We start from the raw sequence: 18,538 nt of genomic DNA on the forward strand, positions 1-18,538 counted from the left end.
CTGTGAGGATTTACTCAGCACTACCATAACTTCAGACACAATTCGGAGATGAACATGAAAGTGAAGGAACTCTAGGTTCCAATATTCTCAAAGACCACTGATATAAATCTGTAGTGAACGAATAAACATTGGTAATTTTGTGGTTTCACTACTTCGGAATGCTTTGCCGCGGCAACCGTGACAATTGTTCTGCATCGAGCGAATCCTTTCTGTCTCTGCAAAGAAAAATGTCTTACTATCAGGCCTACACTTGTCGCCACAATCAAGATTCACTGGCTTCAAAATGCATGCGGGACTTCATGTATTGTTTGTAATTATCAGTTTATAATTTATCAGTTTATAATTTAGAGGGTATCCTTAATATCGTTGATTTAACGAGTTAATATTATCTTCCTCTAGTAACAAATGAAGTGTTGATCTTAGGCTCTGGTAAGCCATTAAATCATGCCGCTACATTATCTTAGCTTGTTAAGGATTTTAATCAAGAATTCGAAGCTCTCGAAATTATCCGGGAGATTTTTTTTTATTTCCTTGGGGTATTTCTATATCATATTTCACAATTTAGGGAAAAATGGAATTTTTTCGGTGTCTCCTCATTGCTCTTTATCAATTACAAATTATCATAATTATAATTCGAATTACTGATATATTTATTCCTGGCATCTTGAATATCTTCATTTAATAACAGTTACAAGTCTTTGTGTTTGTAATTTTCTCTTTTCTTTTTTTCCACACTTCATGGTTGGAAATTTTTGTTGGTCAATCTTTGATGCCATTGGCTGGCTTGTAAATGTATCAGATGTGGCGTCGTTGAACGAACAACTCAAACAGTCGAAAAACAGGTCTCTTATTCTGAGATGAACCAGAACCAATTATAACCAACGCGAAAGTCAATAACCGATTTATCTAAAGCAATACCCTTAATGCTATCATTCTGTTTCACTAAACTAACTTTATAGTCAGTTTCGAAGATTTTACTGTTATTATAATATATTTCAGCTGATGTGTTGTGTGTGGTCTTGAAATATTCGATTATGGTAATAAAGATTTAATAATGCCGAGGTGCTTGCAACATATAGTTGCAGTATAAGATTTAGCTTTTTTTTTTCTGTGGAGGTGATTCGCTGGGGAAACAGAAAAATAAGTTGCTATGTGAAATTCTGTAGTTTGCTTGTCCAGTTATTTTTTGTTCCATAGCAAGTCTTTTGTAAGGATTTTATTGCTCTGTAAAATAACTATATTCTCTAGTCTTGCGTTCCATTTGTTCTATTTGACTGGATATTATTTAGTGGGGTCGACCTTTTTTCATTATTCTCATATGTTCTATAAATAAAGAGGGGAACGTTTGTCCCCAAAGCTTTAGATGTTTTCCTACTGCTTCAAATTTTCTAATGAGATCATTCAGCTGCTTTCATTTATTTTCACGAGACTCACGAATATTTAATGTATCATGAATAACTTTTCTTTTCATAATCGATTATGAGAGTTAAAAACTATAATATCATCATCACCAACATGGTCAACAATTCAACAAAGAAACTTGTACATTGTCTCGATCTGAGCTAGAAATAATAACCAACTCTCCGAGAACGCATTGTAGAATAAAATCCTAAATACACCATGTCTGGAAAAGACATGAGTGATGATCATGGTTGGAACGCTTTAATCATAGATGTGCTTGATTATGGCGACCTAGAGTTAAACAAACACACTAACAAAAATATTGTAATTGCAAATTGTATGATGACCGATCGACTGAGCGATGTAATGACCATTTTATTTCACAGTGCTCTTAGAATGTTCTTTTTGGGTATTCTTTGAGTTCTATACATGTGTAAGATATATAATTTCACTTTCCTAAATTTTACTGGCGAAGGCATCGATGACAGGAGTAAGAATGCAAATACATAGCAGAAATGATAATTCTTAACGTTTTGAATGTTCAATAGTCTCGTGTTTCGGTAAAAACACCTTCAGCTAATACATGTAATGAGTGAAGCTTTTACATCACATATTACCTTAAATTTTGTCTTACATATCTAAGACTTACTTATATATATATATGTGTGTGTGTGTGTGTGTGTGTATGGAGGTACATAGCCTAGTGGTTAGAGCAGCGGACTCGCTGCCGAGGGATCGCGGTTTCGAATCTCAGACCGGGCGATGTGTGTGTTTATGAGCGAAACACCTAAGCTCCGTGCGGCTCTGGCAGAAGATAATGGCGAACTTCTGCTGACTCTTTCGCCACAACTTTCTCTCACTCTTTCCTCCTGCATCTTGCAGCTCACCTGCGACGGACTGGCGTCCCGTCCAGGTGGGAAAGCTATACGCCAAGGAAACCGGCACTTATGAACCAGGCATAGCTCGAGAAGGAACAAACAACAATATATATATATATATATATATATGTAGGGGAGAAAATTCCCTCCATGAATTTCGTTATATTTACTTGAGGCCAGAGAAAAAAGTATTCATTTCAAATTCAAGCAAATTCGAGGGAAGGGCTAAGTCGACTACATCGACCTCAGTGTACAACTGGTACTTATTTTATCGACCCCAAAAGATGAAAGATAGAATCTATCTCTGCGGAATTTGAACTCAGAATGTAAAGACGGACGAAATACCCCTGAGAATTTTTCCCGTCGTACTAACGATTCTGCCAACTCGCAAAAAGTATTGCGACCAGTCTTTATACTGTTCTTTGTCACTGAACTTCTATATACAATCCACCATCCTCAGCCTACATTAGAGTGTATTCTTTAGCCTTTTTAAATAAGTTTTATTATTTCCACTAAACATGGTGGTTATGGAATATGTGTAGCATGTCCCGTTTTAGGTTTAGACATTTTGTTTTCACAGTTATTCAACATGCACGGCAAAAGAATCTAATCGCTGAAACTGATATAGTTGAATCTTATAGATGACAAACAATATTAATGTTGGAAGATAGATATATCTCAGCATGATCTATTTCTGTTGCTGTTTACCAAGGAAGAACATCACTAGTAACCTTTGATTTGCTGTTTTATTATATAATTTAGATAGAATTAGTATCTAATTCAGGATTTCTAATATAAACGGAAGGTCTCAAATTTGAAAGCTGATTGTTTATATCAAACCACGACAGAAGGCTTCACAAAATGCATGACATTCAGCGCATAGATGCGCATAGATGCTACCGATGACACCACAGTTATACACGACTAAAACTTGACTATATGAACAACAGATACATATACATACAACTGCTAAGCTCACAAAACTTTCCGTCCCAAAATAACCGTTTGTGAGGTTCCGATGCATCCTGGTGCAAAAACAATACAGTTAACCAAGAAAGCCATAAAATTAATTCCCTTTGCATCGTAAACAATCTATACTAATAAACCCACATAGCTCACCAAGCTAAGTAAAATAATTTCTCTCTAGACATCACTTTTTACTCTAGACATCAAACAGAAACACTTTCACTAACTTCAAAACATCTGGGTACAACCATTTCCAACACGAGACAGAATTACAATTCTTATAATTGCCTAATATATAATCAACATCATAGATGGTGCATTATATATATATATATATATATATATATATATATATATATATATCAAAGTAATTGTAGAAGACAGCAAACATCACTTCACATTTCAGCATAAGCAAATACAGTTCTACTTACACATACGAATACACCAACTTAGTAAAAACATAAGGTATTGACTCATACACATCAGAAGAGCATCACACACTACATAAATAAATATCATGATAAAGAAACACCGAAATAACATTTTAAAAAGGAACTAAAAATCGACATCAAGCTGCAAAAATAAACAACACAAAATGAATATCAAAACACTATACGAAGTAATTAACAGAACCAAAACACTATGTAAAATGAAAGCTTTGCCATCTTTAGCAACGACCAAACTACATTAAAGCTATATATATTACGAACTTATATCTTCACCATAGTATTACAATAACATCAAACGACTTTCCCGCACATACTCCGAGAGCAAGCAGTCTTTCTAATCGAATACTTTTCCAAACTGAGCCGCAACAGAAAAGTGCAGTAACTATGAGCTGTGGTTTCGGATTCAGTCCCACTGCATGATACCTTGGGCAAGTATCTTCTACTATAGCCTCGAGCCGACCAAAGCCTTGTGAGTGGATTTGGTAGACGGAAACTGAAAGAAGCCCGTCGTATGTATGTATTTATGTGTGTTTGACGCCCCACCATCGCTTGACAGTTAATGCTGGTGTGTTTACACCAAAAAGAGTCCGATACAATAAGCTCTAGGCTTACAAAGAATAAGTCCTGGGGTCGATGTGTTCGACTAAAATGCAGTGCTGCAGCATGGCCGCAGTCAAATGACTGAAACGAAAGAATAAAAGAAAAGTAACTCTAGATGATAATGTGCTCCTGTGGGAGTGAGAAAGTGCATGGCTTTTTGAGTTTACGTATTCGAGTATATGTGTAAGGTTAGTTCCCCACTTTTCCCGATTTCAAATTAAGAATTTTTAAATTTCTTTGAATAAAGTAACAACTTTTAGCAAATGTCCAATCGTGTACCATCTGCATTGTTCTATGGATCATTTTCTGGACTTATGAAATGTGCAACAGCAACAGCAAGTGGAGGCGCAATGGCCCAATGGTTAGGGCAGTGGACTTGCGGTCGGAGGATCGCGGTTTCGATTCCCAGACCGGGCTTTGTGTGTGTTTATTGAGCGAAAATACCTAAAAGCTCCACCAGGCTCCGACAGGGGGTGGTGGCGACCTCTGTTGTACTCTTTCGCTCCAACTTTCTCTTACTCTTTCTTCTTGTTTCTTCTCCCCGACTTCTTACGCAACCGCTGAGCCTAGATGCGTATTCATCCATCCGTCGATGCTCTCGGTGTCGGGGGTTGACCTGCTTTCTCTTCTGCGGGTCTTACGAATAGCAAAGGACCACGTTTCGGACTTCTCCCATCTTGCGAGGTCTGGGACGAAGACCATTCGCTCAGCAGCAACACTATTAGCAGCAACATTAGGCTTATTAAGTGATTACTTTTTTAAATAAGCATTTATTTGCTTATTTGTTTATTTGCGACATCAGTGCCTGAACGCCCACTGAAATTCCATATATCGCTGGCAGTTCAGATTTGGATGCATGCTGCTACCAGACAATCTGCTACTGAAGAGACGGAACATGTCGAAATCACGTGCCCTGACAGTCTCGCTGCCAGTAGCAAACGATTCTCGACTGCCAGGAATATAAATATGTATACTTTTATGCACTACGAGAGGTTCTCACAATATAAATAATGAAGTATTCGCCGCTCTAAGAATACATCCAAGTTGGATATTGAGATTGTCTTTTGATATTAATACTGCTTCTGTCGCTATTATTTGACATACATACATATATCTGTTTGTATGTCCAATTGTAATAAAAACAATTTTACATTAATCTGGATTCTTTTTTTCTTTTCTCTTTTACTTGTTTCAGTCATTTGACTGCGGCCATGCTGGAGCACCGCATTTAGTCGAGCAAATTGATCCGAGGACTTATTTTTTGGAAGCCTAGTACTTATTCTATCGGGCTCTTTTGTCGAGCGGATAAGTTACGGGGACGTAAACACACCAGCATCGGTTGTCAAGCGATGTTGGGGGACAAACGCAAACACACAAACATATACATGTACACACACACACACATATATATATATATATATAAATATACATATATACAACGGGCTTCTTTCAGTTTCCGTCTACCAAATCCACTCACAAGGCTTTGGTCAGCTCGAGGCTATAGTAGAAGACACTTGCCCAAGTTGCCACGCAGTGGGAATGAACCCGGAACCATGTAGTTGGTAAGCAGGCTACTTACCCCACAGCCACTCCTGCGCCTATTTTCTTGTAGAGTATGATTTTATATTTAAGCAAAATTATCATTGACAGTGCCTTCGAAGTTTCGGACAGCTAAGCAATCGTCAGACTGCTGAATATAGCTTAACTGATAAGAACTTCGAAGTCACTATCAATGATATTCTTGTTTAAGAATTATATACATATATATGTATGTCCGTGTGCATACATGCATAATGTTGGGTATGGCGATATATCAGGAATATGATGTACTTCGAGGAAGTAATTGAATACGGATAGCATACTTGTGTATTCTGAAATTAAAAGTGGTTTTGTCGCATATAATTATATTGCAGTGTTTGTTATATCGCTTGGGGACTTGCAAACATGTGTTTACTTCCTAAGTAATGAAGCAGAAACGAAAATCTTGCTAAATTTGGAGTTTTCCAGCTTTGTAGACTGTTATAATTTAATGGGGGAAATTAATTAGTGTCTCTGGTTAATGACGAAAATATCAACACTCATTCATTAATGCGTGTGGATGTATATATACATATATATCTGTGTGCGTGTGTGTGTGTGTGTGTATATGTGTGTGTGTTTATGCGTGTTATACGTACGCAACACACATGTATATATTTTTCTCTACTACCCACAAGGGGCTAAACACAGAGGGGATAAACAAGGACAGACAAACGGATTAAGTCGATTACATCGACCCCAGTGCGTAACTGGTACTTATTTAATCGACCCCGAAACGATGAAAGTCAAAGTCGACCTCGGCGGAATTTGAACTCAGAGCGTGACGGCAGACGAAATACGGCTACGCATTTCGCCCGGCGTGCTAATGTTTCTGCCAGTTCGCCGCCAACACACATGTATATATGCATGCATACATACATAAATGTGTGGATACATACATACATAATGCCATCCAGAAAAATGAGTGTCAACTCAAGGAATACAAGCATCAACTCAAGGAATACTGGTGGAACATTCCCATCAAAACATGTGTCAAGTGTAATCATAACAGGCTAGATATTGTTCTTTAAAACAGGCAAGAAAATGTATGTACTAGCATAGAGGTCACCTTTCCTGTTAATATGACCAATTAAAGAGAAAGAGGAATAACTATGGACCACTGCTTCGAAACCTCCAGCTTCTATATCAGCATCACAAATTTACATTTATATCAAGGATAATTTGTGCACTTTTTTGTGAGTAAACGCCTAACTGATAGTCTGGATAAGCTTGGATTTTCTGAAAAAGAAACCAACCAGTTGACTTGCACTTTACAAATAGAATTCATAGGTGGAACAGTAAAAATATGCAAGACTTTTCTCTAGGCTAAAATGTGACATTGTTTTCGTTATCGCCATTCCAGCGATAGAGCTTTTTTTCATCTTTGTTAGAAACCAGCTCCTTTCTTAGAGGAATACTTAGAAACAGAAGAGAACATGCTTACACAGCCGTTTATGCATCATACGTAATGTAACTGCAGAGGCACATGGTCAAGCAGTTAGAGCAGCGGACTCGTGGTTGAGGGATCACGGGTTCGAATCTCAGAGCGGGCAATGTGTGTGTTTATGAACGAAACACCTAAGCTCCACGCAGCTCCGGCAGAAGGCAATGGCGAACCTATGCTGACTTTTCGCCACTACTTTCTCTCACTCTTTTCCCGTGCATCTAGCAGCTCACCTGCGACGGACCGGCGTTCCGTCCAAGCGGGGAACCTATATGCCAATGAAACCTGGAAACCGCCCCTTATGAGCCAGGCATGGCTCGCGATGTACTCATAACTATTATTAGAGACTTATAACTAACAATAGAGACTCAGCAGGGACTCATTTTTCGCCTTCTAAAAAAGTACAGAACGCTACAGCTTCATACGAATAATGGAAAATATTCATACAAATATAACTAAATTAACTTAATGATACAACGTTGGCCATAGAGACTCAATAATTATAAATTCCCTCTCTATCTCTCTTACTCACACACACACACTCAGACACAGACGCGCGCGCACAGATGCACACACACACACCACACACACACACATATATATATATATATATATATTCATACATGACGGGTTTCCTCAGTTTTTACTCTCTATTTTCACTTAAGATGCTAATATCAGACACTTGCCCAAGTTACCAGCAATAAGTGAAGCGAACATCTTATCCACACAGTCTTCCTTGCGCCAACAAGTGTGTGTGTGTGTGTGAGAGAGAGAGAGAGAGAGAGAGAGAGAGTGTATAGAAAGTTTTGTGGAAGTATTTACATCTATATTACCGCGTAAAAGGTATATAACTGAACAACAAACAATTTTGATGCGTTAGCATATTACTCAGGTTAAGTTACAGCCAGCCAGCTTCAGTTGTTAATGATTTCTCTTGGTACTATGCCATGAGTTTAAGTTGTATTCATTACATAAAAAATACAACACTAAATAATAAGCACCATTCAATACAAAGATCTATTGATTAGTTGTTGCTTGCAACGAGGACATCTGTAAATGGCGAGTATTCTGTAAGCTCCTACATTTAATCCTGCAATTAACAGGCATAATATTTCGTAAGAAAGAATGAAATCAGACCCGGCGTACCACCGTCATAACCACTTGATCGCTAGATGTGTGGCCTCTTAACTGACAAAATTAGTAGGTTAATTTTCCGAAAATCACATTTGCATCTTAAACATGAAGAACGAATGTAATCTAAGACATTTTTCTTGGAAACAAGATAGAATGTCATGGCCTAAAAGTGTATGATCAGATATTCGTTCAATCAGGGCTGACATGGAGTCAGATACACCAAAAGACAAATTAAACAGCAATTTGTGCCAATAGTAGAAAACCTGACTTGTTGCTTTTGTAGCAGCTACTTAAAAGCTTGGGCTCGTGCCTTGTAAGTATTAATCATATAGAGAGTTTCATTAAATCATTGAAATCCATATCAAACCAAAAGAATTCGTAATGTAAAATTCTGTTATCAGTCAGAAATTTTAACTAGTTATAAGAGAGAAGTGGTTCAAAGGAACCAGACTGAATAGTAAAGCTATTTTTTTAATTGGTCAATTTGGAACTGACACTTTAGTGATTGTGTCAAAATTTGAGCCGAATGCGGAGTCAAATTTAGAGAATCTTTATCAGACCGAGTTTTACTTGTCAAGAATTGGTAAGTTAGTGTACATTCAATAAATATTTATTTTACTTGACAAGTTAGACAGATATCCAGTATTGAATGATTAATTTAATCATTTAAACTAAAGAAACGATTTCTTTTCGTTACCCCAATGTCTTACAAAATAATATAATCCGAGAAAGATTCGTAAACAAAACTCAATCTGTTCTTTTTAATAATAAATCGAATTATCTCTACAGGCACTGCTTTTAATTAAAGAGCATAGTATGGAGAAGAAAATAAAATTGATGTTTTCCTAGCCTTTTCACCAGCTAATCGATTTTTTTTTATCATTTTCTGTTTTACGTGTGCAAATTGAGTTCACTCGTATTTTTTACTATCCGCTCTTTGTGCTGCACTGCATTATAAGAATGGAGATTTTTCGTGCTTTCTACGACGTTCATTCTCTCCATTCACAATAAACTGAAAAAGCTAAGAACAACTTACAAAGAATTTAATAAGATTTTAAGGTATATATAAAGCTTTATATATATATATGATAAGTTAATATTTTATCATTTTGCTTTCTTGTATAATTAAGTTATAATAGAAAATAATATTTCAATACATTTTGTTTAGTTTTATTATTTCTTCATTTCTTGTCTTAGTTTTAATACTTTGCAGATGGTGTGAGTTAACTAATTTCCCGAAGTATTAGCCGTTGTAGTAATGGTAAATGATACGGAGAGAATACATAGGCCGTCTATACGTTGTTTCACAATAAACCGATATACGCCTCTGTGTATAGTTTAATGTGTGATATATGGCAGGAACTCCGATGTGGGTTACATTTGTGCTGGTATTTTCCTTTCTTGAAGTAAAGTCAAGGGCAAACACACACATATATATATATATGAGTTCAGAATTCAAGTGAATGAGGTACCTAAATAATAAAGCACCAAGCTCGGGTCAAAGAAATAGCAATCGTGTACCAAACAAACTTAGAGAAACATACAAACTAGGTACAGATGGATTAATATTCCAGTTGCATATACGATCACAAGAAACGCACACTGCCCCTCTTGTGCAGCGCATTCCATTCCATACACTGTATGCATACGTACACTGTATGAATTCTTCCCGTTGTTTAATTGATATTACCTATTAAGGTTTTTTTACTATTATTCACCTTACTCGGAACGTACGTTTAGCGTGGATCTGGAGTACAATAGGGGCAGTGTGCGTTTCTAAGTACAGCATTGAGACGCGTGGTATATTCAGTCAGGCGCTTGTGATCGTATATGCAACTGGAATATTAATCTGTCTGTACTTCGGTTAGTACGTATGCTTCTCTAATTTTGTTTGGTACACACCGCCATATGTGCACTTATACTAAGATGGTTTTACACTGTTACAACTTGACCAACACCAGAGAAATGAAAGAAGAACCGTATGGCTTTTTTCGTCTATTTATAGTAATGTGGGGGCAAAATGGCCCAGTGGTTAGGGCAGCGGACTCGGGGTCGTAGGATCACGGTTTCGATTCCCAGACTGGGCGTTAAGAGAGTTTATTGAGCGAAAACACCTAAAGCTCCATCAAGCTCTGGCAGTGGGTAGTGGCGAACCCTGCTGTACTCTTGCACAACAAATTTCTCTCATACTTTCTTCCTGTTTCTGTTGTACCTGTATTTCAAAGGTACAACAGCCTTTTCACAATCTGTGTCACGCTGAATCTCCCTGAGAACTACATTAAGGGTCCACGTGTCTGTGGAGTGCTCGGTCACTTACACGTTAATTTCACGAGCAAGCTGTTCCGTTAATCGGGTCAGCTGGAACCCTCGTCGTCACAACCGACGGAGTGCCACGATTTATAGAAATAAAGATAGTGAGGAAATCCAAAAAATGTTCACTGATATTTTATGGAGAGGAAGCTTGTTACTCCTGTTTAAGGACCACATACTTGAAGTAATGTCATAAACTAAACATAAACTTATTGCTTAAATGTTTTTACTGCATACATTGAAGTGTCAAACTCCGTATGTATTATTCTAAGTCAGGGTTTCTCAAACTTTTTGGGCCACCGCACCCTCATACCCACATAATACCTTCAGCGCCCCACCCCTATTTATATGTATAAATAAAAATTTATATTTTACTAATTTATATATAGTATGAATAATTTGATATTTAACATTATATAATTTGTAGGGTGGCGAGCTGACAGAAACGTTAGCACGCCGGGCGAAATGCTCAGTGGTATTTCGTCTGCCGTTACATTCTGAGTTCAAATTCCGCCAAGATCGACAGTGCCTTTCATCTTTTCGGGGTCGATTAAATAAGTACCAGTTACGCATTGGGGTCGATATAATCGACTTAATCCGTCTGTCTGTCCTTGTTTGTCCCCTCTATGCTTAGCCCACTGTGGGCAAAACAGGAATAAATATTATATAATTTGTATACAATACTATAATATTATAAATTCAAAAGCGTCCCCCAATCCACTGCCTTTCTCCTAATGCCTCCTTTTTCTCTACCACCTCCTTAGACGCCAGCACCCACCTGGATCCTCTCAACGCCCACCGGGGGCAGGCGCCCACCGGGGACAGGCGCCCACTTTGAGAATCTATGTTCTAAGTGCTTAGAAAAGCTATGTTGCAGGTGAAATTAATAAAATGTTGCATGAAATATACAGACACTAATCACATGCCAAGTTAACGATATGGTTGTCAACACATCGTAACCCGCTGTTAAAGTTAAATAACTAGTTCTATCTTTCGAGCACTAATTTCTTCTACGTACAAACATAACTAAAGAAAGGAAGCTACCAGGGAATATTTTGTAAACTGCTGATGCCAGTTTAATAAAATTTCAGCAATTGTTTTTTTTATTTTATTTATTTATCTTGTAACGAAACTTTTGACTCCTCTCAGGGTGAAAAAAGAAACAATAACGTTTCCCAAACTTGTTATAAATATGGAAGAAGTTAGTAACAAAATTGTATCGAATATGGAAGGTGTTATTCATATCTAGTCTTTTAATTTAAACAAATATTATATATGTATATATATATATATATATATATATATATATAGTCTGAGAAGCTTTGCATTCGTCGACAAGAAATATGTAGTCAATTTCGTCTGTTTGCTGAAGCTTATATACAGCGAGGTGAAGAGGAATCTTATTTGAAGGAACCGACTACTCATACGATATATATACACACAATTATAAATAAGGGCAAAAGAAAACAAAACTCTATGCCAATATGGTGATTAACGATTTAAAGCCTATTTCTCAGCATATTGGCATAGAATTTTTTTTCTTTTGCTCTTTCTTATAAATTGTTTATAATTTTCACCTTTAAAGATATGCCCACTTGATGAAATTTTTGAAAAAAATTTATCCTATATTAGAAATATATATAAACAAAGGCTGTGTAAATTTTTGAATATTTATTTATAAATGTTCTAAAATCCACACAGCCTTGCTTTTTTTTTTATCTCATTACGAAAAAATATTTTTTTATATACACACGCTGATATATGACCTACGTTTGACCCCTTATTCGCATTATCACCGAACCTGGAACTTAACTATGGTCTACCCATAGCACTTACTCAGCATTACCTGACACCTTTGGGTTTCACTGACACCATTATGTCTCATAACCTGTATATGTATGAATGTATATGTATATATATATATATATATATATATATATATGTGTGTGTGTGTGTGTATATATATATATATATATATATATATATTAATGCATTAATTATTTCTTTATTACCCACAAGGATCTAAACACAGAGGGGATAAACAAGGACAGATATCGACCCCAGTGCGTAACTGGTACTTAATTTATCGACTTCGAAAGGATAAAAGGCAAAGTCGATTTCGGCAGAATTTGAACTCATAACGTAACGGCAGACGAAATACGGCTACGCATTTCGCCCAGCGTGCTAACGTTTCTGCCAGCTCGCCAATGTTTGTTTTATGTTCAGTTATAATAAAAACCATTGATGATGGCTTAACTGGCCGAAACTTCCAAATCACCAAAATGGAGACGAGTTGATAAATGTTCAGAGATCCTTCTTTTATATGAAGTCATTGGCAGCCCCTTGTTAACCCAGAAATAAAGTATATTTATCCACCAATGCCATGTTTAGCACTCATTCTCACTCTTTGATATTAGCATATATACATATGCTCTATACTATCAGCATGCAAAACTAAATGCAATACCCAATGAATACACTGGACCCGGAGGAATAGTAATCCCAGAGGCACAATCAGTGCGTGACCTAGGTATTTACATGAGTGATGACGCGACCTTTCGTGTACATGTTGCTAAATTGGCAATGAAATGTAGACGACTGGCCGGATGGATCCTCAGAACCTTTAGAACAAGAGAACAAGAAACCATGATGGTCCTCTGGAGGACACTTGTCCTAAGCCACTTTGACTACTGCTCTCAGTTATGTTCACCATCCAGTGTCAAGTTGATCACAGAGCTCGAGGCGATCCAACGTAGCTACACGAAGAAGATAGCCTCTATGCAGAATGTAAGCTACTGGGAAAGACTCAAGAGATTAAAACTATATTCCCTGGAGCGTAGGCGGGAAAGATATTTTCATAATATACATCTGGAAGATCCTGGAGGGACGTGTCCTGAACTTTGGCATCGAGAGTTACGCAAATGCCAGAACTGGGCGCCACTGCGTGGTGCCTAGGACTCCAAACTTACCATCAAGATGTAGGACAAGATTCTGTGATAGCCTGGGCTTCCGAGGCCCACAGCTCTTCAATATCCTCCCGAAGAACCTGAGAGACCTGCATGTGGTAGATGCAGATGTCTTTAAAATGAAGCTGGATCTCTTCCTGTCAGGTGTCCCAGATGAACCAACTTCACGGCAGGAGGGGCAGATGAGGGCAGCTGCATCGAACTCTATCATGCACCAAATGGCAGTTGCTAGAAAGCTTTCGTGAAGTGAAACCAGGTAGCAACACCAAATGGCGGTGCCCCAGCATGGCCACAGCTCATAAGCTGAAACTAGAATCAATCAATCAATCAATCATATGTGTGTGTGTGAGAGAGAGAGGGACAGAGTGTGTGTGTGTGTGTGTGTGTGTGTAGATAGATAGATAGATATGTTTGTATGAAACTTAAACAGACATTACGATTATCTTTCTCTCTCTCTCAGACGAAGTAAGTCTCAAAATGTGTTATTCCTTTTCTCCGCTACAATAAACAAAATTATCGAAAGCAACGAAAGAAGATACAAAAGACAAAGTATATCGAAAGAGATTTGAAAATATATTTACAACAATATCTAAAAATAGTTCATGTGACTGTCATTGTTAGTAAAATTTAGCTGAAAAAAAAAACAACTCTTGTAAGTCACACGTCAGAGCGACTTAGAACCATAATAATCCTTTGAAATCTGGTAGTGACCTGGAAGCTGTGACACAAAAAGCTAAAGAAGTGAAGAGACGATATTTCATATACATCCATACATACAAACACACACACTCACTCACTCACAAACATACATACATACATATTCATACATGCATCAGTATATGTGTCTATATGTGTGTGAGCATGAATTCCTGTTTTAGTTTTCTCCACGAAAGAATTAGACTTTGTATACAATTTTCATCGTTTTAAAGTAAAGTTAAATAGACAGTCCAACAAAACCAGTGTCACGTGTTTCATTTCATTATTGTATATTTGATATTTTGAGTGTATTCAGTAATGCGGTTGCTGATAATGTATTGTCTTACCTTGATCTATTCACATGCTAAAATGTATTCTTCAACATTTTCATTCTTCTTGTTTTGCAGTTAACTGAACTGGAGGAAGAATTCATTTACGCTGCAGAATTCGGAGACATTCCTACGGTGCAAAGAATCCTTCAGGATAATACAAACTTTAATATCGACTATAATGACATTCTGGGTCGCACACCGCTTCGTCTGGCAGTCGGCAATGAGCATCTGGAGGTAACGTTCAATTTATACGTTTATTCTACTATTCAATGTTTAAAGAAGCAAACTTAGAATGGATAAACCATACATGTGGTTAGGTAATTGGGATATATATATATATATATAGGCACAGGAGTGGCTGTGTGGTAGGTAGCCTGCTTACCAACCACATGGTTCCGGGTTCAGTCCCACTGCATGGCACCTTGGGCAAGTGTCTTCTACTATAGCCTCGGGCCAACCAAAGCCTTGTGAGTGGATTTGGTAGACGGAAACTGAAAGAAGCCCGTCGTGTATATGTATATATTTATGTATGTGTGTATATGTTTGTGTGTTTGTGTTTGTACCCCCAACATCACTTAACAACCGATGGTGGTGTGTTTACGTCCCGTAACTTAGCGGCTCGGCAAAAGAAACCGATAGAATAAGTACTAGGCTTACAAAGAATAAGTCCTGGGGTCGATTTGCTCGACTAAAAGGCGGTGCTCCAGCATGGCCACAGTCAAATGACTGAAACAAGTAAAAGAGTAAAAGAATATATATTGTGGCATCAGGATCAGACCCACGGTGCAGCACCTTGGGCAAGTTTCTTCTACTATATAACTGCGGATAGACCAATGCTTTGTGAGTAAATTTGGTAAATAGAAAATGTGTAGAAGCCTGTTATATAGTATGTGTTTGTGTGTGTGTGTGTTGTGTTTGTTCCTCTTTAACGCCTGTCAATCTGTGTTGGTTTGTTTATGTCTCCGGCAAAAAGGTTCAGACATTAGAGGTACCAGACTTAGAAATAATTACTAAGGTCAATGTGTTCGACTATAAGCTTTGCAATGCGGTGCCCCAGCATGGCCAGAGTTCAGTGACTGAAACAAGTAAAAGATAAAAGTGGCTTGATAATTGTCTGAAGCGAACTAAGATAAATTTAATTATTGCAGTGTGGTAATATATGAGACTCTTCAACTTAGAATTCTGCTTTTATGTTTATATGCCGTACGAGAAAGAGTGGTCTGGTTTTTCAGAACTGACTGGACGTCTGAAAGACAAAACCAAAATGTTGCTTCCTGACATCTCAAAGGAAATCTTCCAAGATGTCTATCAATCATTATAAATTACTGGAACATTGTTCTACAAGCACAACCATAAACACCTGATAACATAAACTGACAAAGAACTCAGTACAGACGAAGGCTCTAAATATTTTATTCGAACGAAATGCAGAGTCACTGTGACTGCCATCGAGCTGCTGCCAGCGAAACATCAAAGTCATTTGAATTTTTGTATCTCGATTGACATAGGTGTTGATATTAAAGGCGGATTTTCAAGATAACTTATTTTCATAGAAAGATAGTGGTAATTGATGAAGGCAAGACAAAAGCCTGTTCCTAATATAGGAGCAGGCATGGCTGTGTAGTAAGAAGTTTCCTTCCAACCAGATGGTTCTGGGTTCAGTTCCATTGTGTGGCAATTTGGGCAAGTATTTTCTACTATAACCTCGGCCCGCCAAAGCCTTGTGAGTGGATTTGATAGACGGAAACTGAAAGAAGCCCGTGGTATGTTTGTGTGTGTGTGTGTGTGTGTGTGTATGTGAGCGTGTGTGTGCGTGTGTGTGCGTATGTGTGTGCGCATCCACCAATACTTGACAACTGGCGTTGGTTTGTTTACCTGCTCGTAACTTAGCGGTTCAGCAAGAGAAAAAAACTGATATAAAAAAGTACTGGGCTTAAAAAAGAATAAGTACTGTAATCAATTCGTTCAACTAAAATTCTTCAAGGCGATGCCCCAGCATGGCCGCATTTTAATGACTGAAAGAAGTAAAAGATAAAAAATAAAGCAGATGTGTTAGCGACGCCATTGTGGACGGCGTGTATCATGAGAGTTTGTTGTCATTACCGATCTCTGAGAAAATTCCTTATGTTTGTTTCTTTGGACAAAACGAATATTTTTTATACATGTTAGAGTAAACGATTATTATTGATTTCTTTTTGTGTTAAACTAGAATCCTTGGAATGCTGGTTGATTGTTTGGTAATTAGGTTTTAGATGTTCAAACTGGTTTTCTTCTATAGCAATGGAACATAGCATACGGTTTTATACATGCATTTTACAAAGTAACTGGGAAACGTTTAATATTTGGAGTAGATTGGAAGGTGTTTATTCTCGTTTAAACTGTCTGCGTTTCTAAGATATGTACGTATTCTCGCATATCTTTAGTAACCTTAACCTCGCTCGGACAAATGCCATTATACCTATTCAGGGCGACGAGCTGGCAGGATCGTAAGCAAGCCTGACAAAATTAGCTTCACTGCATTTCTTCTGGTTTTACGTTCTGAGTCCAAATTCTGTCGACTTCGCCTTTCATCCTTTCACGAACGATAAAATAAGTAACAGTTGAGCACAGGGGTCGATATAATAGACAATGACCCTCCCCTAAAATTTCAAGTATTGTCCCTATAGTAGATCATCATCATTCATCATTGTTCGACCGTGGTCGAGACAATGGAATTTACCATGTTGCGCCAGACTTCACGGTCCATCATAGCATTACGGAGGTCCTGTTGCTGGATGCCTGTATCCCTGGAGATTACATCAGGGTAGGAGAGTGTGCGCCCTCTGGTGTTGCAAGTAGATCGCTTCCAGAGGAGAAGAGTAGAAATTACTTCTTTTTCAGCTCTACAACAATGTCCAGCAAACTGGACTCTCCTACCTTCCACAAGAGATGACACAGGTGGTAATTTCCCATATATTTGCATTTTAGTTGGATGGCGCCTCCACGAGAGATTTTGAGCTCTCATAAGGAGGTGAGTGTAGGTTCCATCCAACCGCCTCTCAAGCTTCTTTGATAACGTCCAGGTTTCTGAGCCATATAGTAGGATTGGTTCGACTGTGGCTTTGAATATTTCAAGTTTGAAGTCTCTACTTAGATTTCATGACCAGATCTTATGCATGTCATTACAGGCTGACCAGGCCATACCCTTTCTAGTTAGAAAGTCTTTTCCAGATGATGATATGTATGACCCAAGATATTTATAATCAGAAACCATATTTAAAGGTGCACTGTTGAGAGTGTGGATGATGCAATCACTGTTGGACAGGCACTTGTTTATGTATTCAGTTTTGGTCTCATTGAGGTAAAGACCTACACAATTTGAGGCTTGTTCAAGAGATTGTAAAAGAGACTGGGCATTGGAGAGAGAATCACTGATAAGAGCGATGTCGTCAGAAAGTACGATACTAATTCAAAAATCATCCGTTCATTTTTTTAAATCCTTCATCCTCACTTATCATCGTGTTATGTACCTTCCTAACCCATTTCCTACAAATAAAGGTCGCCCCGTTTCAAACGCTTATACTTCATACCGCCTTAGCTTCTGTCTTAACAGACTCTCATCTGGTTCCTGTTGCATATATATCGCACCAGGCTCTTCTGTCAGACATGTTTTCTGTATCTTGACGAGTTTCATCACACAGGTTTATAGTAAACCATCTAACAATTACCTTTTGACAGCATTACTAACACAATAAGTTTCTTCCTGTCCATCTAAGGTATTACATCGAGATAGATAGATGTTTCT

General features: G+C 37.7%; 1 protein-coding gene across 1 annotated transcript in view; it reads left to right on the forward strand.

The window, feature by feature from the left end:
- The window catches only part of LOC115215437 (short transient receptor potential channel 3), a 404,833-nt gene that overhangs the window by 242,221 nt on the left and 144,074 nt on the right, over positions 1 to 18,538 (forward strand). Inside the window, exon 3 of the mRNA XM_029784603.2 lies at positions 14,830 to 14,988. Coding sequence (XP_029640463.1) covers positions 14,830 to 14,988 — 159 coding nt within the window. The remainder of the gene's footprint in view (positions 1 to 14,829; positions 14,989 to 18,538) is intronic.

This window comes from Octopus sinensis, linkage group LG1, assembly GCF_006345805.1.
Source record: "Octopus sinensis linkage group LG1, ASM634580v1, whole genome shotgun sequence".
NCBI lineage: Eukaryota > Metazoa > Mollusca > Cephalopoda > Octopoda > Octopodidae > Octopus > Octopus sinensis.